This window comes from Fistularia commersonii, chromosome 25 (genome assembly GCF_037954325.1).
Source record: "Fistularia commersonii isolate RoL2024-O1a breed Wild chromosome 25, RoL_Fcom_v1.0, whole genome shotgun sequence".
Classification (NCBI taxonomy): domain Eukaryota; kingdom Metazoa; phylum Chordata; class Actinopteri; order Syngnathiformes; family Fistulariidae; genus Fistularia; species Fistularia commersonii.
The window spans coordinates 2672628-2694337 of record NC_141308.1 but is presented as its reverse complement, the minus strand read 5'-3'; the positions used below and the strand labels follow the sequence as shown (position 1 = coordinate 2694337).

Below are 21710 nucleotides of genomic sequence, written 5' to 3'. Positions count from 1 at the left end.
CCTGACCCTTGTGATCCAGTATGGTATAAAAACATTATACCTGGACTGATAAATACCAGGATTTTCTACAAGTTGTGTTTTTGTGTTTTTCAGATGTAATATCCAGGGCAGTGTCATCTGTAGCAATGCTGTGATTGGTTATGGCGCGGACCTTAAATACTGTCTGGTGGGAAATGGACAACGGATTGAACCAGAAGGTCAGACCTGCTACCACAACAGTGTGCACACACAAACAAATGCATGCCTGCTAAAGTACAACAAAATTGGACCTTTTTTACTATTCTTTATTGGTCCCTTGTAGTATTTTGCTTATTTAATGTAATTGTGAACAGATGATGCCTTGCTAAACAATCTCTGGCCTCATTAATCAGTAAGGCTGGGATTTCAGCTGAGAGTATATTTGTGATTTGGGGGAATGTGAGTTGAGTAAAACAAACAGTCACAGACTGTTTTATCACTAAAATGATCTCAGCTGGACACATCATGATGACACAAAATGAAAATTGAGAAAATAAAGCCAGGGTTTAATCTACACTTGTATTGTTAGTACAACAGCTTTGCCTCTACCCCCCCCCCCCCCCACCAACTGAGATAAAATGTGATGTATGTGTGTGGTATCTCTGTCGATAAGTGCCAAGAATTCAAGCCAACAAAGTTTTTTAAATTTTGAAGTCTGTGATAGAGATTTTTTTATTTCCTTAATCCTCTTGTCCTTTAGAGAGAGAGAGGAGTGCGTGTGTGTGTGTGTGTGTGTGTGCGTGTGTGTGCGTGTATGTTTGTGTGTGTGTGTGTGTGTGTGTGTGTGTGTGTGTGTTTGTGTTTGTGTGTGTGTGTGCGTGCGTGCGCGTGCGTGCGTGCGTGTCACATTGATGGAGAGGTTAGAGAGCAGGGCCAGAACAGGACCACCCGGAATTCAACAGCAGCAGCCTGCAGTCACATCCAACACGCACGTGCTCACGCACGTATAGACAGAGATCAAGCTCAGCTACCAGACTGGGAAGCATAGCTGAGTGAACAACGGGGCACACAACAGTTTGATTTTGAGCTAAATTCCCCTAAATATTGAGAACAGTTGGGCCTTTTTGAGGATCCAAGGAGTCCCTTTCTACAACTCATTATAAGAGGAAACCATGTTGCACAATTGTATTGCATTGATGTATGGGCTGGAATGATGTCTAGATGTAGATGTGTTTCCTTTTGAAATTATTTACATCAGTTTTGAATAATTTGTAAATGACATTTATCTGTCAATTTAGACTGGAGATATAACAAGCAGGGCAAGTAGAAAAATATGGGTTGTGTGTGTTGAATCCTTGTGTTTAAATACATCTAAAAGTACACGACATGAGAAAGGGGGGGAAGAACTACAATTTATTTTTAATTGTTTATTTCTAGTTTTCACTATCTTGGACTATTATAATAAGGGATTTTTCATAATGCAGAATACTCTTAAGGTCTGTAGTGCAAACCAATTTTCAAGCATTTTTAAGTAAACATATAGATTGTGGTTTTCTGTGACAAAGCAACAACATACTACAATCACAAGAAATGGTAATCAGTATGTCTCAGTTAGATTAGCAGAATATGTCTAATTAACTGTTGTCATGACCACTTCCATGAGTAAAGCTGGTCAACTATAGGCCAATGAAGACATTACACTCCCACTCCACTGCTAAAGCTGTTAATGGCTAAAGGCGACCCTGACAGTTCGTATCACACATAGTATACGTTGATCTTCCAAGTGGTTATGTTTAATCGATACATCACTCTGTTCAGTTTGCTTTGAAATATGCATACATGAAACCTTTTCTGCAATTTGTATCTTACACATTGTTGGTTCCTTTGAATGTAGATGCAAACCTGTATCATCTAACTGGCATCCATTGTTTACCAGTTAGTTTCAGTATAGCGCTTAAATTTCATGGGAATATCGGACTAGCTCTAGAGTTTTAGATCTTTGCCTAAATTCAATTGGTCAAAGAGGGTGGATTCAGATTTTTTTTCACATATTTGATGGTCTCTTCCAGTGAAGGAGTGTAGTCTGATTATCTTCCATTGAATTTTTCTGTGTTTATTGAAGAGAGCATGTCTTATCTTTGCGGGATCCGTTGCAGGAAGCAGCAGCTGTCCCTAATTTTTCCAGCCCAACATCTCTAAAGTGTATACAAATACGAACGACTGATCGATAGGCTCACATCTGTCTTTGTAAATCAGTAATGGCAATTTTAAGTCTATTTTCCGTAGGCTATTTTTATGTTCTTGGAATGGCTAAACAAGGAACTTTTGAAAGTAGTAGACTGATTCCTGTACAAAAAGAATAATTAGCCAACATAAGATTTATGTGGGGACACGCCTTTCGGCATATAATTCGAGACCTTCTCTAAAATTCTGAGCTGATCCGGATTTCTCAACAATGTGACAGTCCAGTTGGCACAGATTAGCTATTTTGGCACCGTGTTTTTATTGATTCATGTATGGGGACCTCACATGCTTTGAACAGTGCCAAATATGATCACACCCCACCAAAGCGGTAGAAAGCATTGGGAAGGTTGAAAAGCTTTGGTTAAAGACACCGAGTTGCTGTCATTTCATGAGCAGACACCGCTCAGTGGTACAGCCATGTCTCCTTAGTCGCTGCTGCCAGTTGCAGATTTCCATTAAAAGACTTGAGGCTCCCACTCACTACTGTGACTTCCCTGAAAATCTTCCAGGGATAATTTTCCTGAATGAAAATAGCTAGGGTCCATCCCATGAAGTCACTGTATTCAGGAGGCAAGACTCCTAACATTTAGGATTCAAGTGTTTACTACTTCTAGAATTTCTCTTGTGATGGTGACCCCGAACTGCTTTTATCTCAATTATTCCTCTCCGAAGCTGATTGTAGCTAAACACTGGAGCATAAAGCCATCGATAAATTTATAGTTTCACTCCCAGCTCCTTCAAGGGAAGTTAGCATTTCATTCAGCAGCATTGGACGCTAATGCCCCTTCAGTAAAATTATAAAACACCATGCCCAGGCAAGTATGTTTGGTTGAGCCACAAATTCTGACTTGACTTGTTTGGATATATTGAAATGAAGTAACATTTAACTATTTTCTTTCTGTATTTCTTTAGTCTAGCCAGTGTCTTTATTGGAGTTTCTTATTGGGCAATAAAAATGTGCAAATAAATCAAATTTAAAGACATTCAAATTCTATGTACAGTACTGACAAATCAGTCTCAAATTGAGCAACCGTCCTCCCTTTCACTCCCGTCAATCCCTCTCCTCCTGTCCTATGGCCCATTTGTCCTCCCATCCACACAGCTGGGGATAAACACATTCTGAGCAGATTCCTTCACACTAAAACCTGTCTGCGTGAATGGAACATTATTCTCTACCACCGTTTGCTTTGGATCAGTACAGATGCTCTGGGATAGAGGGAGGAGTAGTGGCTTCTCTCCTCATGCTGCACTGAGGAAGAAGTTGGCAAACTTTGCTTCAAACATCATCTATTTCTTTTGTGAGGGTCAGGTAGCAGTCAGCATGACCTAAGTCCTACAAAAACTAGATCTGATTCTGGGATTGATGTCAAGTAAACAAAAGAACCATAAAGTTGATATGCATGTTGTAGCCCATTAACTACTAATTGTAGATGGACTTCTTTGCTATCGAGCAGGCATTGTTTTGCATTCATTTCAGTAAATTTCAGAGATTTTTCATCATTGGAATCATTCTATGTTACCTTCAACAGCACCCTCCAGTCAAAAACATGTTTTCCTTTATTTTCAGTCAGTTGAATATTCTAGTTTTTGCTGTGGAGAATGATGTATGTGTAGGGTTCAACTCCGCATAGTTGTTTTCACATTTGTTGACAAAAGTGTAAATTCTCCTATCTTCCATTTGACGTTCCCATTTTAAGAGGTGAGCCTAGAATTACGATCATTCTACATCTTTTGTCATCCAAAATTTATTCAACCAGTCCACAAACATAAAGAGCGAGCCAAACCCTAAATTTAAGGTTTGGTCTTGTGTCCAGCAGTTCAACTTGCAAACTGAAAAATAGTCACAGTGTGGAATTGCTGATGAGTTAGAAGTTAGTCGCATTTTTGCGTATTTTAATGTCAGAATCACCTTTTTCCTACAACACATTTCAATATACTCTCCATCCAAAAATATCTGTCTACCACATACAGTACATATGCACAACGTTTTTCAACGCAGGTTTGGGACCTCCTCTACTCAGTGACATGAATGTTTAAAAGATATTGGAGGTTTATTCCTTTATGTAGACAATATTTGTACACCATGAAAAGATTGTTTGTGACATGCTTATGGAATCTAACTTGTCAATTTAGTGCTTGCGGAACATTTTTAACTTGTTCCTTTCTTTTAATTGACATCATTAGTCTTTCAGTTCTTTTTAAAAGTTTAAAATGTAACAGTTTTCATTCAACAGCCTTTATTTTTGTATTTGACCTCCCATGACTTATTGTCTTTTTCCTTCAGCCGAGAGGACCAATGAGGTCATTGTAGGAACAGACCAGCTGATGGAGATTTAGGGGCACTGGGGACGAGTGGCATCACCTCATGAACCAATTGGAGAGCAGCGGACACAGAGGAACGTCTTATCACCGGTTTACCAAACAACACACTTCCACACACTCTCCTCTTGGGCATTTTTATAAAATGGGGTTGAATAAAAATGAGTCTTCTCAAATCCAGCACACTGCTATTCTGGTCTTTCTTTTTTTTATTATCAGCTGAATGCGTTTTGTAATGACTTACACTGGGAGTTTTGGTTTAAATTATCTCTCATCATTTCTCCAGACTAGTTATTATCAAATCATGACTGTCTCCTGTGGCAGCTCTCAATTACAGAAGCGGAGGAGGGAGGTGTACAAACTCATGTTTGAGTGTGCAAGTGTTCACAAGCTCACATTGTGCAGCTGTGAAGATGAGAGATGGAGAGAAATAACAGTGGGAGGGTTGACCGCAATGATGTGGGGGTTAACTTTATTTGTACACAAAAATTGTGTATAAGTAGGTTCTGGACCACCCAGCTTGATCCTGTATCAGTTAACAAAGATACTCCACCCTGAGACACACACAAACACAAGGGGAAACTAGCTCTTGCCTGATTTTCTTTTTTCCCTCTATCGTTTTATGCTGCCTTCTGTGTCAAGATTTATTGCATTCCGTTAATAGCATTTCTTAAATTACAAGTTCAAAGTTATTTACACACAAGGCAAAAAGATGAGGACCCATATGTTCAAAGGAGTTTAAATGTGACTTGCTGTCCTCTTGTTTCTTTTATGTCGGTGGCCTCCAGGACAACATTGAACTCTACAATAAAAATAGAGTTGATAAGTTGTAGGCAGAATGCTGTTAAAATATGATAAAATATTGGGAAAAAAATTTGGGGGGGAACATTAGGAATGTCTGTCCGATGTCATCTTACATTTTACGTTTCATCAGGTAGCATTCGATGCCGCTAAATGTCCCATTCTTCCTTTAAAATTATAACAGGGATGACCTTAGTGTCTGTTGGGACAGCGGTGCTTAATTATACAGTAATACAAAGTTACTTGCATCACTTTTGAATAATCTCTTCTGTGGCTGCAAGATGATTTCAAAACCGGAATTTGATAGGAAAGGTGGTGCTATGCTGGTTATTACATATTTTTTGAAAACAAAAATCGCAAATTAGAAAGCCCTGGGCATCTGACCAGAACTGGGATGAATCTTTTTGTGGGGTTGAACCTAGTCATTTCGATGGAATTGCTCTATTTAACTTTTTCTAATGTTTTCAGTATGACTCAGGACCCACTCGAGTTACTTTAGTCTCTTTAGTTACTTTGAGGTTGAGTTTGACAATTTAATGATTATTTTAAATGTTATTCTCCCTTTATGCATTGAGCAAGGCAACGAGAAAGGCAAGCCTTCTGCCGACTGGAAATATCTGTTACTGTTTGTTTGCGCGAGACAAACTTTTTGTTGCTGCTGTCCCTGCGACTTTACTGGCCAACAGAACTTATAATAATACTACCAATATTAGAGTCTGTTCATTCTATACTCATCCAAAAGTATACTACATGTAGTATGTAAAATTTATGATTATTTAATCATAGTTGTCCACCCCAGGTTTGTAGCAGTATTGAAAGGACATCATCTTATCTACAAGCTGAAAGCAAGGATTCTAATTTCACCTCTTTTAGGATTCCATGACTGCTGTGACCTGATATGACATTTTGACCTGATATGTGTTAACATTTCGGTTTTCCACCAATACTGACTAAACTGCGGTACATGAATATCAATTTCAGACTGAAATCAAAGGTGAATCAATATTTTTCTTCAGGGCCCCACCACAGGATTACCTCAACTCTTAATCAAAGCTTTAGCTCAAACACTGCAATATTTATGCCTGCGGTGTTTTCCATTGTCTTACATTTGTTTATCATCTTGTGGTTAATTCATACAACACTATCTGATATTCAGCGCCAAAATGAATGGGGTTGAGTCATTGACCTAAGTGTCCAAAGGGGAAGGATTTAACTCACCTGTTAAATAGTGATTATTCCCAGATGGCTTTCCCATACTTGCCTCAACAAGTTCCTCAGGGGTATTTCTGACATGTTACACAAATTGTAAATGGATTAACAATGGACAACCTTTTTTTTTTTTTTTTTTAGTCTTTGGCTAGAAACTGCGCATTCATTTCCTGTCATTCAAGAATTGACTGTATTTGAAAGCGCATTATTACACGTGTCACCTGAATCTAAACTTTAAGGAGCTGTAAACCACAATTAAGGTCCTCATTGTTTCTGCTCTTAGTCAGTCTTTGTGTGAACACTTCTAGTGATCTCACACTCTGACCTCTCTCTTCAACCACATGATGAGATCTGGCAGCTGGGTGTGCTTGGGTAAAGGTTTGTATATTTTTACAAAGACCCCGGAGTCTCTGCAACGTCATGCCAGCATGGCTGCCAGCCCATATGTTTGCTGGTGTGTGCGCAGACTTACCTGTGTGGCCGTTGTTAATCCTCTGTTATACAAACTAATCACTGCCGTGTCACATCATTGAATGCAGGCATGCATGCATTTTTCCTTGGCAGTTGTGGGGGATCAGCTGTCAATCTAACAGATCGTACAATATATCAAGCTGTCTGTTGATCTTTGACTCCGCAGCTCTGTGGATTTTTTTTCTCATATCTCTGGAGAACTTTTATGTCGAATATCTGATGAAACCTAAGCAAATCATGCATCAAAGAGTTGACAGGTCATCTGTATGTTGCAATGTATTCTTTAATAATCATGCTCAGTTACCTGTTTATATTTTTATGTTTTTTTTTTTGATTTGGTACAAAATTAAAGACGTTAGGACGTGTTAACGCTGATGCACAACTGTGGTGACATTCTAAAAGGTGTCCCTTTTCATGTTTAAATATGAATTTGAAAGTTTATTTCCATTGCACCACGTGTCACTGACCTTACAGAAACATTGATCGCTATTTCCGATAAAAACAAATGAAAATGTTTTGTTGATCTAAGGGGACTGAAAATATGAAGACCTTGGTTTCTTGGGACTTTAATGTCATCTGACCTGAAAGATGTATGGAGTTTAGACAGACCTGTTCATATCACATTTTTATTAGAGTCTGGAAAGGGTCCCAGAGCCGGTTGGGAAAGTTTCAACTGGGTGTCAGCATTTAAAAACTTAAGTCAAGATACTTCATTACACTTTCAGTCATGTACGCTGTCTAATGTCTCCTATACCTATCCAAACTGACATTGAATGAGTAAAATCCAGTCCGAGTGACTGTTACTAGAAAAATAAAAATTACATTTATCATGAAAATTGGACCAGATTTTTAATATTCCTGCTACCACATGTGTACAAATGAGGTAAATTCACATCTGTTTGGTGCTACAAGAGATATCTGAGATATTATGGGAATGCATTTGTTTTCCCTGGAATGTTATCATTAATCCACCTTGTAGATCTGTTCGACAATAGTTGTTACACAGTAACTGTTCCACAACAGACTAGATTAGCTATAAATACAATAGAATCAAAGTCTGTGCATTGTCTTGAGCAAGATTTATGCTTTTTGTTTGGTGAAAAGAGCAACACGATTTGAACGCTGAGATTTTTTTGTTTTTATTCATTTATTTATTTATTTCGATTCAATTTTACTTTTGCTCGACCTAAGCATAACGTGAAAACGAAACAACGTATTCATAGGCGAGACAGATGGGTTCTGGAGACAAATGTGCATAGCATGGACACAGAGGTGGAGCAGTCTCACAAGTCAGGGTTCGGAGGGGGTGCTGAGAAGCTGGGTGGCTTCATGGCTCCAGGGCTGATCGTGGGTGAGCATGAGAGACAGCAGGCCACCCAAGTGGCAGTCAGAAACCTGTGTGTGTTTGCTGCTGACCCCTACATATTAGCACAACACTTCCTCAATTTGTCTTGTGTTCTCTGACCACAAATGAATTTCCTACCTCCTTTTTTTTTCTTACCACACATTACCTTACAAGATGCCACCCCCCCACCCTCCAACCCATCCCCTCACAGCCACACACACACACACACACACACTGCAGCGCCGCCCCTAACCATGCTTCATCTTGAAATTTAAACATCTGAATACATACACACAAACATCCTTTCTACAGGCTGCAGAGATACGACAGTTGCTTATATTGCTCAGCCAACAATGACTGTGTGCGCAGACAAAGATCCCGTGTGTGGGGAAACAACCTCACTGACATGCCTTAGACACAAACACACACACACACACGCAAAGCCAGATATCCCTGCCTGTCACTGTGGAGGCCCCAAGCTAATTAACTAAACATTGACTGGAGGGTGATAGGGATCTCTTAGAAATCTCTTTGGCTATAAATTCACAGGAATAAACTGATAATTGGCTCGCTTTATGCACTCAGGTGACCTTTTTCTTGCATCTAAAATTAACAGGCCTCTCCGAGATATCAGAACACAAAAAATATTTTGAACACACACAAATGATTTAATAGTGATTCTTTAATGGAAAAAAAAACATTGAATTAATTGTAGTGGAAAGATCGTTATAGAATTTAATCATTGTACCAAGCAGATGTTTTTGAACATTTGAATGGAGGAATTTCTTATGCACAATGATTTATATCATATACATATATATATATATTCATAGTCATATACACACATATATACATACACTGTGAGGCTTTGAAACTTCTGTTAAATCAACAGGTCTAGGTTTGCGTCGCCACCTGCTAGCTGTGTCTGACAATACCTCTGTTACAACTGCGCAAACAAAGAGTTAAAGAAAAGTGTATTTCTTCATCGCTCTCTGTGTTTTGTGTGTTTTTCCCCAAGAAAGGCAACCATTCATTACGATGACAAAGGGGTAAAGAAATGCATTATCATAATTAATCTTGTGTGAAACTGTGGGTGGCAGCTTCAACTCTTTAAGACTGACAGAGTTGCTCAATATAGAAAGTCTGTGCTTTGGGCAACTTTTTGCCTTTTCAAAGGTAAATGCAAAATGGTTCTGTTTTTAAAAGATGAATGAGGACCAGCTGCTTTAAGGTGAATCGGTTCAGTCCGATTCTTATGTAGAGCTAAGTCACATGTTTAAACTGAGATGTGTGAAATGGCTAATAAAACAATGCAGAGCATAAATCAGAACTGTCATAACCATGTACCGTTTACTGCTGTCGATGCACCGTTTCACCTCTTTTTCCCTCCATCTCACATCTTTTGCGGGACCTCATTTAAGTGTGTATATATTTTCTGATCTCATCTTCCTTTCAGTTTACTTATCCCTCATGAGAAAGAAAGAAGAAACGCAGTTGTGTTCAGCCTCGCAGCCCCCTCCTTCGATAAATAAACACTTTCTGGTGCTGAACCCCCGGCATCTCGGCTGTTATGAGACGGCTAAATGCTAGAATGGTTCCGTAGCTCTGCCTATAGCGCACACAGAAACCCAGATGGACAGTCAGCCATGCATGCATGGACGAACAGATGGATGGCTGGAGTCACTGGGGAGAGATGAAACAGGAATGGAAACGGGGGGATCGGAGGGAGAGCGGGAGTAGAGTAGCAGAGGAAACAGGGAGAAAGATGGAGGTGTTAAGCAGAAAAGCAGAAATAAAGTGTGAAGGGAAGAGTGCGGCGAGTTGAACAATGGAGAAGATAAGTAAGGAGGGGGCACCATGTGGGACACAGGACAGAGAGAGGGGGAAAGAGGGCTCGGATGGTTTGTGTATGGAGGCCGGGGCGGTGTGATGGCAGATATCTGCACAGCGCATGGTCATCTCGGATGGTTTATTTATCCAAGGCCTCCAGACCAGGCTTTGGACCTCCCTGAGTTTGTTAGGCTTGAAGGGGCCCCCTACCACACAACCCAATTCCTCACATTCCACATTAGGTCCCACTTCCAGCTGCCTGTTTTCCTCTACCACTCAACCTGACCCAACCCAGCTCTGCCAAACCGGTTCCAGTAACGTGCATAAAAAGTCAGTCAAGTGCCACACTAGAAATGCGAGTGTATCATAATAGGTCACGGTCGACTCAGTCGGGAGAGAGGGGTGATGGATTGGTACGTGCGCGTAGATGCAAAAAGCAGTTGTGTGCTGGTACATTGAAAGGATCACAAGAGAATCTGTGATTTTAGACATCGGTCGAAGGATGGGGTGACCCAGGTAACAATACAATCTGGAACGGCAGAGCCCACCACTCCTCCACTACTTACATCATTTTATCACCCCTCCTCAGACGGATGTATGAAGGTTGACATTCAGACGGATGATCGATGATGGCCGTATCTTCCGCTAGAGTGTCATTCAGCCTGTATACCGTCATGAGTGGAACATTGGAAAACCACCATGTCACTTCTAATCACCTGTGTAAGGGATTGGGTTGGGAGATAGTCTTTTTTTTAGAAATTTTTGTCTGTTGTTGTTTTTTTTTTCTATATTCTTTCGATTTTCCCATAAATAATCTGTAAGTGAAATTTTTGCGTTCTTGAAATCATGCATGGCAGGATATTTTCCAGAAAGGTTCCCTTGTCACCCTATGGTGTGTTTGAGAATGTTGAGTTCTTGGTTTTTATTGCTTTTTTTTTATAAAAATGCACAGATACATATTTCTTATCATTTGTAAAATGTGAAAAACTAATTAACCACTGTGGGCGGGGGGGGGGGGAGGGGGGGTGACCCCAGGGGATGAAGATGCAGAGATAAGTTCCAGTCTCTTCAAGGTTAAAATGTATTTTGTTTCTCTGATTAAAACAATAAGGGGGGGGGGGGGGTCAAATAAAATACATCTAAATTTCCATCAAATTAGCTGTTTCCATTCTACTTTACTAGAGCATCCCGCTGTCCTGCGGGAAGGCTCGGACCGCGTGTGTGTGTGTGTGTGTGTGTGTGTGTGTGTGTGTGTGTGTGTGTGCACGCATCGCTGTCACATCAATAGATGGCATGTAAGATTTGGAGGGGCCGCAAGGAATAATGTTCGGAGCGAGCAGCAGCAGCAGCAGCAGCAGCAGCAACAAACTGTGTGCGTGCGTGTGCGTGGGCGCGCTCGGCTGTGCAGAGTTTATTGAAAGAACCCTCTCCCCTCCTCCTCCTCCTCTTCCTCCTCCTCCTCCTCCTCCTCTTCCCTCCCCTCCCTGCAGCCCAGGCAGCAGCAGCTGGGTGGTCCCCCTCTCTCTCCACTTTGGTGAGCTGTTGCTTAGCAGCTAATAATAGGCGATGTTTGCAAAGTAATTTGCCTCTTCCTCGGCCAATGGGAGCCGCAGAACTTTTCCATCAAACCTCCCTTTTCAGGATTTGCCGAGAGACCAACTTCTCCAAATGTTACCGCCACAGGATCGGAGTTAGACTTGACGCGGACGCCTCAGACATAGGCTACTACTACTACTACTACTACTACCATACTACTACTACTACTAATCCTCTCTGAGACGTCGTTCCATGAACTGTCCGGACGAATGAAGACTGGAGGAACTATCCGAATTTCGGCGCATAATGTTGGGATGGAGTTTCGAGACTTGTTTGGCTCCAGCGAAGAATAGAAGCCGTTCTTCTACCTTGTCGCCGGCGGTGCTGGATGCGCCTTTCCTCTATGTTGGATTATTGTCGTTTTTACTAAAATCGCACCAGTTCTCTGCCGCCTCGCTCCGCGCCCCCGCCTCCACCCTCTTTGGACTATGGCCTCGGATCGCGGGGTCCAAGGGGCCGGCGGCGCGTTCGGAGATTTACCCCCGAGTTATACGCGCTCTCAGCCGCCCGCGAACCCAGACCTGCTCCGGAGACCCAGCTACTGCCACGCTGCTTTCGCACTTAAACAGATCTCCAAGGTGACCCCCCTCCTCCTCCTCCTCCTCCTCCTCTTCCTCCGTGGCGTGAATGGAAAGTTGTTATTTGGTTTGTAACGCGAGCTTCTGATGTAATCCCGTAACGAGCGACGGTGCGTGTAACCCCGGGTGCCCGGACCGGGACGGCTGATAAAATCGTCCCCCAATGTAATCGTGTGTGATTTTTTTTTTTTTTTTTTTTGAAACACACCGCGCAGGGATGCTCCGATCCCCCCCCCCCCCCCCCCCCCCCCCCCCCCCCCCCGGTTGTGCTGTGCGTGTGCGTTTGGCTGCGGGCGGCCAGCGGAGAGCGCACCGGCCCCCGGGTTCTGTTTGGGAAATGTGGTGGGTCCCTGTAAAGGAATTCACTGATTGAGTTTGATCTGACAAAGCATCTTTGGACCGCCCGGACGCTTGGACGTGTTTCAATCCACAGCAGCATTGCAGTGCAGTATGCAGCACTGACTTTCAGGAGACTTGCACAGACCAGAGAGCCCTGAGGATGCGGGTTTAGAGCAAAATGTTGATTGCTGGATACACTTAAACCTGCTTTGCATTCACTTCTACTTATATAGATTGCATTTTTGAAAAAAAGTAAGGTAAAAGCAAGGAAAAGTAAGTCAACGGTCAACCCACGTTAGACGATTGACCGCTTTGAAGGTTTAGAAATGTAAAGGGAAGAGTGGAAAAAAAATCTTTCGACTTCAAATTCCCAACCGCTAATTGCCCTCTTATCGAGAATTAAGTTAGCTGATTAAAATGATGAATCGCTTTCACAAGTGTTTCTTTCTTTCCTCACTTTTCCCCTCAAGTATGGAAAAAGAGACTACTTAGAAGTAAGACATCAGTGTAGTGTTGCCAAAACAGAGAAGTTTGAATCATCTTTAATATTTCTATTCGGAGAGGACACACACACACACACACACACACACACACACACACACACTGTGCTTTACATCTGGATTCGGTGTGTGTCAGCCTTGATGGCTCACGCTTTGTGAGGTTAAGGTTCGCCAAGTTAGTGGTAGAAGTCATCACACTTAAGCGTTCATATGCCAAAAGAAAGTGTTCTACTAACAAATATATACATTATCCACCGTTTTCTTTTTATGTTTCGAAATGCCGATTCCTCGGGTGTGACATTAAATCATCCCACCTGCGACATAGATAGAAATGTGAGCTATGAAACCTGCCTTTCTGGACTGCTGTGCTATGATTCAGTTGTATTGCTGTTGCTGGTTGCTACTTTTGCCACTTTTGCACATTTTTATACTGTTCATACATTGTCAACGTATTATTTAGGTGCAACTTGTCCTACCTGTTTATACATATATTGCTCACGACTGTTCATGGTTTATTTCTCGTCCTCTATTCTATTCTATGGAACAGTAACCAAAAAATGGTGATATAACTAATCATGACTCTGACAATAATCGTTTCTTTTTCTTGCTTCCCACCTATTTCAAATCCAGGGTAAGGCAGTAGGTCAGAAAGCTCCTCTGTGGATCCGGGCCAGGTTCCAGGCTCTCCTGTTCTCTCTGGGCTGTCACATCCAGAGACACTGCGGGAAGGTCCTCTTTATCGGACTCTTAGTTTTCGGGGCCCTGTCTGTTGGACTCCGAGTTGCGGCCATCGAAACGGACATTGAACAGTTATGGGTGGAAGGTAAGTTCAAGACATCTCCGTTTCCATAACGACAGATCCTTGTCATCAGTCACCCAGACGACTTTTTATCTTTGCTAATAACATCAACTACGTCCTACAATTATACACCACCGTCCTTAGTTTGATTTCCTCTATTACTGATTTGGTTCACGTTAGTCAGTCGTATGCAGTTTATGTGGAATTTCACAGCTGTATGTACACTAGGTGTAACTGGAGTTTGATTGACAGCAGTAGCTGATGGGATGTTGCTGTGTGGCAATGTTTGCGTCACCTCAGTGTCGTGGGAGGTCACTAGGTGTTCAGAGTGACAGGCTTAGTATCTGTTCCATTGAATGTCTGCCATCTGAACTACTTTTGATTTTTTTAAAGTTTGCCTTATGGAAAATGAAACTTAGTCATCTTCTCAGAATTCCCTCACCCCGTTTAACGGATTGCAAATTCAAGCGATCTAAAGAGTTCTATCCTTGTTTGTGTAGCTCACAAGATGGTTTTTTTTTTTGTTTGTTTTTTTGCCTCTTCATTTCTCAGTGACTTGTCCTTAAACGCGATACCAATGTTAATACATCACCTAGTTATCTGTACTTGCGTCACACCTTTTTTTGCTTTATTTATGCGTGAACGTACACGAAACTAAACAAAGTCACAAACCATCTTCTCTCTCCGTCCTGTGTGTTTTAGGTTTAGGTTATCTGTGCGTTTTCAGGGGCAGAAGAAGCTTTATTTGGTTTTTCACAATGGCCAAATTCCTTTTAAACTCACAGGCTTTCAGAGCCAGGGCTGATCCCCGCAGCAGATGGACTGTGTGAATGGTTAGCCATCTTTGAGGGCTCTGACCCCTCCCCCCGCAGCTCCCTGTGTGGTCCCTAACTATTCTTGGATTCCATTCAACAAGAGGCAAGCAGGCAGGCAAGCAAGCAGGCAGGCAGGCAGGCAGGCAGGCACCACCCCCAAACCCCCCCACACACACAAGAAGAAAAAATATAAGTGAATGCAGCTGAAGTTTACCCACCTGTTTTGCACGCTCTAAAAGCGACACAGCAGTTGGTGAATATAAACAGACTATAGGGATTTGAAGCCCACCATGTCACTGGAGGACAGGGACAGGCGGCACCAATAGGGGCTGGTGAAGGTTTCGAAGGAATCACATCCTGTCAGAGCCAGGAGGTGGGAGGAGGGAGGTGAATGACTTGCATAGGAATTTTAATATGTTCATGTGGAGGGCATAATTAAAATAATTTTAACATATAGTCTGAAATGCAAAGTTTAAAAATGAGGCCCCTGAATATTCTCCAAAAGAGGTTGCACATGACGGATTCTGTAACATCAGGATTACCTTTTGAGCCATCGCTTGTGGATGTTTAGATGTTTTTGTGCCAGCTGTTTTGCTGTAGGACACAGAGAAGTAAAGGGGGGTTGCTGAAAGTGAATGCTGTGCCTTTAAGAGGCTGCCGCCATGTTTCTAGAGTTTCTGCCTGCCTTGTTTCCACCAATAGTCCATTGACAAAGCTGCTAGGGCCTCAATGGAGAGTAAAGTGTCTTGGTAACAAGGAGAGGTTAGTTCACTCTCAGTCTGTTTCTGTCAAATACACACAAACACAGGAAAACACTCATACATGCACAATTGCTCATAAACCGGAACAAGGAGTGTGTTTGTCGACAAGACATCTTTTTCATCATATTGAGTATCTTGAAATAGTTCAAAATAGCGCACTTTAAATGAGGTTCTTTTCCCAGATAGAGATTTTCTTTTAAAAGTAAACCACACATATTTTTTGTCATCCTGGACATGTGACATGACAATGCGCACACATTTTTCCCACCTGTTTCCTGATGTGTTCAACCCAGTGAAAATCAAATCTGCGATCCAATGCTGTGTCCGCGGGAGGGGAATTCCCTCTTTTTTCAGTACAGTTGTAATAGAACCTATCCTCACACTACCTACGCTTAAACACACACACACACAGACACACATACACAAACACACGCACTTGCCAGCTTTGGTGTGTATAGTCTGCCTGACTGTCTGTCTGCCTGAATTTCCTGTCTGTGTGCCAATTTATGCTTTCTCTGTCTCTGTTTATATTTCTACCTGTCTCTCTGTCTAGTCCTGTTATGTCAGGCCACAAGGGCTTGTTAAAAAATGTTTCCTTCATCCTTCAGGGTATCGTAGCACAGTCAGTTTCTACGAAGAGTAGGCAGAGTGGTGGTTGGAGGGGGGGGTTAAATTGTCCTGCCATGTTTGTTTCAGCGTTAGACCCTCCATTGTGTGCATTTCCAAGGAGGCGATGCAGTTTGGCATTGGGAGGGTTAATAGGGCCTCCAGTCCTCACACCTGTGGAGGTGAGAATAAAAGACTCAGTTTCAGGGTGTTTAGTCTGACAATGGGATTAAAGACCATTCTGGTTTTCTGTCGAATAAAATTCGAGTCAGGCATCACTCACCGACCCCTGAATTGCTCGTAAAGATCTTGTTCGGCAATATATTATTTCGTGCCACAGATAAAGGCAAGAAAAAAAAAGTCCAATACAGGCCAATAAACCAAAAGGTGACCCATGACAAATATATGTAGATACTTTCCTTTTTCTTTTTACATTTGAAGTTACTGAATTTATTATTAGTCACATTTGAATATGAACAAAGTGTCATGATGTAAACATGAGTCAGTCTCAATCATCCAGCCTCCCATCATTAAAAGCGTAAAAGTCGGTGAGAGCCAGTCAACGTGTGATCTGTTCTGTATTGTCCAGCAGCAGAAAAGAGATATCGTAAAAAGAGGTTCAGGAAGAAGAGAGTGATAGGAGTTGACACTGGGGGTTGGGCCAGGAACCAGGAGGAAAGTTTATGGCTTACTGACACTCATTGACCATTTTTTTTTTGCCAGCATCATTTTAGTATCCCACTCGTCCTCCTCAGAAAGATCGTGTTATTTCAGATTGTAAAGTTTAAAAGAAAGGAAAACATGTTCTACGTATAAATATGTTTGTGTACCTTTATGTCAATGCAATTATTCTGTCCTAGCGGAACCTTTCCGAGGTACAACTAAAATACACGCTGTCCAAAAACTCAGCTGGAAACGACAGACACTCCAAACGTCCTGAAAATGAGGGGTGTAAAAGAAAACCGAGTTTAAAAAAACATATCTTTAATAGCAAAGTGTTCTTATTGCAGAATAGTGAGAAATTAGATCTAAAGGGACTAATAATCATGTTATTGACTCTGAATGAGAGAAAAATCTTCACAAAGTTTTCACAAATAAGCAAATGCACACATGGGCATTTTGGTGTTTGGAGCGGTCTCTCCAAACAAACGTCAGAGCGGCACAGCAGGTAAATGCTATAATTCATTGGAGCGCACACAGCGCCCCAGTTCAGACAGAGAAAGGGAGCTCTATGAGGCATTATTGGAGGTGAATAGTGCGCGGTGGTGCCCCAGCTAGATAAATAAACTCCCAGTGCTCAGGGCCTGGGACCTCACCGGTAGAGAGAACAAACAAGACCAGAGTCAACCTGGGTCACTTCTAAATGTTTATTTCAACCCCTTTTCTCCGTCCTCAAATCCAAGTCTCCTTCATTCCATTTCCTTTCTCGATACCCCACACCCCTCTGCAGGCGCACACACACACACACACACGCTCTCGAGAGGCAGGCCGGGACAACCCCCAACAAAAAAAAAAAAAGACAAAACATACTTAGAACATCTTTACATGTGTGACCAGGACATTGATTTTGTTGCCATGATTAGGCATCGGTTAGAACCTTGCAGCCTTTCATTTTTAATTTTGTACTGTATAGCTATACAATGAAAGCCTTCATTGTATTTATGTTACAGTCATAGTTACAGTGATATCATCAGAGATGTAACACTCTATTGGCTTGGAGCGGCAAACTGTCCGACTCTTTGCAACATTAGCTCTATCATCCTGACAAAACCCATAAAGCATTTGAAAATGAGATGATAAAATCACAATCAATATTGCGGGGCCCCATCATCCCCATTTGTGAAGGAGTAACCTTTTTTATTTTGTTGTTTACAAAATAAAGTGACACACTCACCTTAGAATTTGCACTCTTAGCCTCTGTCGTTACACTACACCATGAAAGTGTAAAAAAAAAAAAAAAAAAAAAAAAAAGGGAAAAAAGTGAAGGAGAACATTTTCTTGGTACTTGCGAGAAAAAGAAGAAATGGTTCTTGGTCTCAATAAATTCATTTCTCATCTGAATGAGACCAGCAACGTGGAAAAATTTTGCCTTTCAGGGAGGGATGAATGTATGTTTCAACCACACATTAAGCAGTATTAGCGGTCAGTGGAGTGTCTAATGTGACTATTTTTCACAGTGGCCAACACTGCCCATGATTAGCATAATTAGCAGAGGCAAGCCTATACATATGGAAATAGAAAGTGCCTAAATGCCAGCCCTGGTGGAAATTTATGTGTGGTGGCTAACACCGCTGGCACATAGAGTGTAAGTGCAACTGTTTTTCTTTTTTTTTTAATGTTGTTTTCAAAGTTTTATACTGGTGTATGGTGTGATGTCAGACTGGCTGTTTTTTTTTTTTTTCTAATGACAAGAGTTACAGGATTGGAACTCGCTGAACATGATCATTTCCTTGAATTACTTGTTGATTAGGATTTCCTTCTACTAATATAATCCAGCTGTCGGTGAGCATTGATGAAAATATACATGATGACAAATACACAAACAGAAATATGAACACGGACGCGCAAGATCAGACACGCACACACACACACACAAACAAACACACACACACACACACACACACATATATACACAAACATAGTGACAACCCCCCCACACACACACAGGCACACACTGTATTTCTATAGGTAAGATACCACAGTGCCAGCTTCTTTTTCTTGTCGCCAGCCACACACTCCCACAGGCAACTCCAGCATTGTTTTATAGGCTGGGAAAGTTTTGGTCCATTTGCTTTTGTTGTGAAGAAACGTTCCCTCTTTATTTTATTCCTCTGTTTGTTGGGAAACATCTGAAAGAAATTGAAGGGTTGAATCACAAAAGGGTGGGCATTCAGTCTGAAGCTGCTCTGAAAGATTGTATGGTGGAACAGCCCATCTGCTGGGGGCAGCCCGCTTTAAGAGGTGCCTTGGCTAAGGAATGCCATAGGGCAGGGCAGGGCTGTGGACCCAAAGTGGGGCACAGTCCTGATTCTGGTGGGTCCACATATGACAAAAGGACTAAGAGGTTTTTTGTAATGCCGGATGCCAGGCCAAGGGAATGAAGTCCTCATTTGGTCCATTTGCTGAAAATGAAAAGAACTAACTGCTATGGCAGAGCATTGTCGGGGGAAAACTGTGAAGAGAAAAAGAACATGATGGATTGAAAATAACAACCAGAGGATATTCTTTTTTAGGGTGAATGCTATTCTGCGGCTGTTAAATGCCTCTCTTAAATCTACCTCTGATGAAACGAGTTTAGGTGTAGAGGTGTAGCCCGCATTCAACCCCTTATTGTCTTTTTGTGTGAGAGGGAGCTTCCAATTTGCTTGGCAGTGCCAGCCTACGTAGGTAAAAAGTATACATGTCACTGTCAACCCTCGTCATCCTCAGTCTTCCTCCATCGCAGCATGGGGGCTTTAAGAGGCTCTCTAATCCAGCTAATCTACCATGCTGAACTTTGAAGGTGGCCTGGTCTGACCTAGCATGTTCTGAACTGGGACTAGGTCTGTAAACCATAAAAACAGAATAGAATAGAACCGACATGTTTTGAAGGGGGTCGTGGCTGAGACTCAGGCACTTGAGGTGAGGAGCCATGCATATTTCTCCCACGTTATGGAATTCAGAGCACCGCGTTATCGAAGATGAAAAGGTTAGGAGAGGAAATGACATGTTGGAGAGGTTCATTCAGTGTTTATGCATTCACATGTGGATACACACACTCGTATTTATACATGTCCTTGTACAGCAAAGGCTTTTTATCACATGTTGGTTTAGTTGTAATGACGGGTAAATGAATCTGCATGTTTCGCCAAATCACAGTAATGCTCATTTCTGTGATTTAGAATGACTTTTAATCATTTCTTCATTTCTTTTTGCTGTATTTTAATAATTTGGCAAAGCATGGTGGACTAATATTTAATTCTACAAAGCAATTCGTGCAATAAAATTACCAGACACTTGGGTGTTAAAGCCCTGGTTTCCTCACTCAAAGGCGCTTTCTTCCCGGGTTGGAAACATTTCCAAGAACTGTCTCTTTAAGACTGCGGCTGAGGAGCACAGGCTGAGTGCACAAGGAGTGAGTAGGGGTATCTGAAAAAGTGTGGGGAAAGAAAACGCGAGAGGCAAAAACAGAAAAAGAAGGCTAAAATGTTAAGGAATAGCAAGGGACGTAAAGAAGGGCAAAACAAAAAGGACACGTTCTCATGTCTGGAGCAGGAATAGTGCCGTGCAAAGTAGCCGTGAACCTCCGTGTTGGGTGTTTGGGGCCGGACCAGGGGTTGAGGAGAGAAGGCGAGAAAGAGAGGGAAAAGAGAGGATTGGCTGCCTGGGTGGTCCAGATGGGAGGAACGAGACACAAATAGCTGTAATTTACTCCAGGAGGCCTGTAATTACAGAGCCAGAGTCTCTCTGAGCCACCCAGTTCCTGTAGGGATCAAAACCCCATGCTGCCGAGGTTAACATACAAAATGTCAAGAAAGGTTTAACAGATGTCAACGAGGTCCAAGACCGGAAGGGGTTTTATTTTGTAGTGGCTGTTTTCGATCGGAAAACAGTGTGACATTGAAACTAAGAGGAATTGTTGGGGACCGCTTGTCTTAAAAGCTCTCTCCGCATCTAATCGCGTTCTTTGTCCAGCAGGACATTCTGAGCTTACAAAGGTTTTGAGAATTGTCTCTTAATTGTCTCTCAAATACAAAGTTCTCCAAAAACACGAAGCAAATTAATGGTATTATGTCGCCAAAATGACAATTTCTCTTGAAAAAAAATTGAGTTACTATAAGAATGCGCCAAAGAGTGCCACAAGTGTAAATAAACTAGGTGAATTGATATCCTCAAGCCTCTACGGAGTGAACGTAATTAAAGCCTTGAAACCAAACCCTAGAAATATTGGACGTGTCTCCAAGGCCCAGAGTTCCAACCTGATCTCACACTTTCGCAGCGTAGGCTGAATAGTTTGTTTTTTCTTTTCTCCCCATCAATTATAAGAGCCTGCTTTGGGCTGGGGGGAGGTGCAGAGTGCATGAGGAGCGAGAGAGAGACAGAGAGAGAGAGAGAGAGAGAGAGATAAACAGACTAAGAGGAAGACAGAGATGGATGCCAAAAGAAGTGAAGCCAGGATTGAGTGCAGCGCAGTAAAAGTGAGTAGAAGAGTGACAAGAGTTACAATTAAGAATGAGGTAGGTCTTGTTTCTAAACTTCATCCACTCCCTCCCTCCTCCCCTCACCGCCACCGCCACCCCTCTTTCTCTCAGAGATTGTCATGTAGTGGGACAGCAAAAGGGGCAGACGGGCCCTCTGTGATCCAACGCGGCATGTTTCATGTCCACTTGGCATAGGCACAGATCCCCCCGGCTGGCAAACCCTTTTCAGGGCAACCTTGTGTAATTAGGGGGCTGGAGTCTACCGCACAGCACAACATAACTTACTCTCTGTTATTTTTTCATCCTCTTTCTCTCTTACTCTCTCTCTTCATTATCATTGTCTACATCCATATTTATCA

The 21710-nt window shown here is 42.1% G+C and overlaps 2 protein-coding genes across 2 annotated transcripts in view; both read left to right on the top strand.

Moving 5' to 3' along the window:
• eif2b3 (eukaryotic translation initiation factor 2B, subunit 3 gamma) overlaps positions 1–4701 on the top strand; it is a 30532-nt gene extending 25831 nt beyond the window's left edge. The window contains exons 11-12 of the mRNA XM_086172546.1: positions 94–197; positions 4487–4701. Of these exons, the coding sequence (XP_086028672.1) occupies positions 94–197; positions 4487–4539 (157 nt within the window). The 3' untranslated portion in view covers positions 4540–4701. The remainder of the gene's footprint in view (positions 1–93; positions 198–4486) is intronic.
• A 7173-nt stretch (positions 4702–11874) lies between these two features.
• ptch2 (patched 2) overlaps positions 11875–21710 on the top strand; it is a 28562-nt gene continuing 18726 nt past the window's right edge. The window contains exons 1-2 of the mRNA XM_086173169.1: positions 11875–12351; positions 13821–14013. Of these exons, the coding sequence (XP_086029295.1) occupies positions 12202–12351; positions 13821–14013 (343 nt within the window). The 5' untranslated portion in view covers positions 11875–12201. The remainder of the gene's footprint in view (positions 12352–13820; positions 14014–21710) is intronic.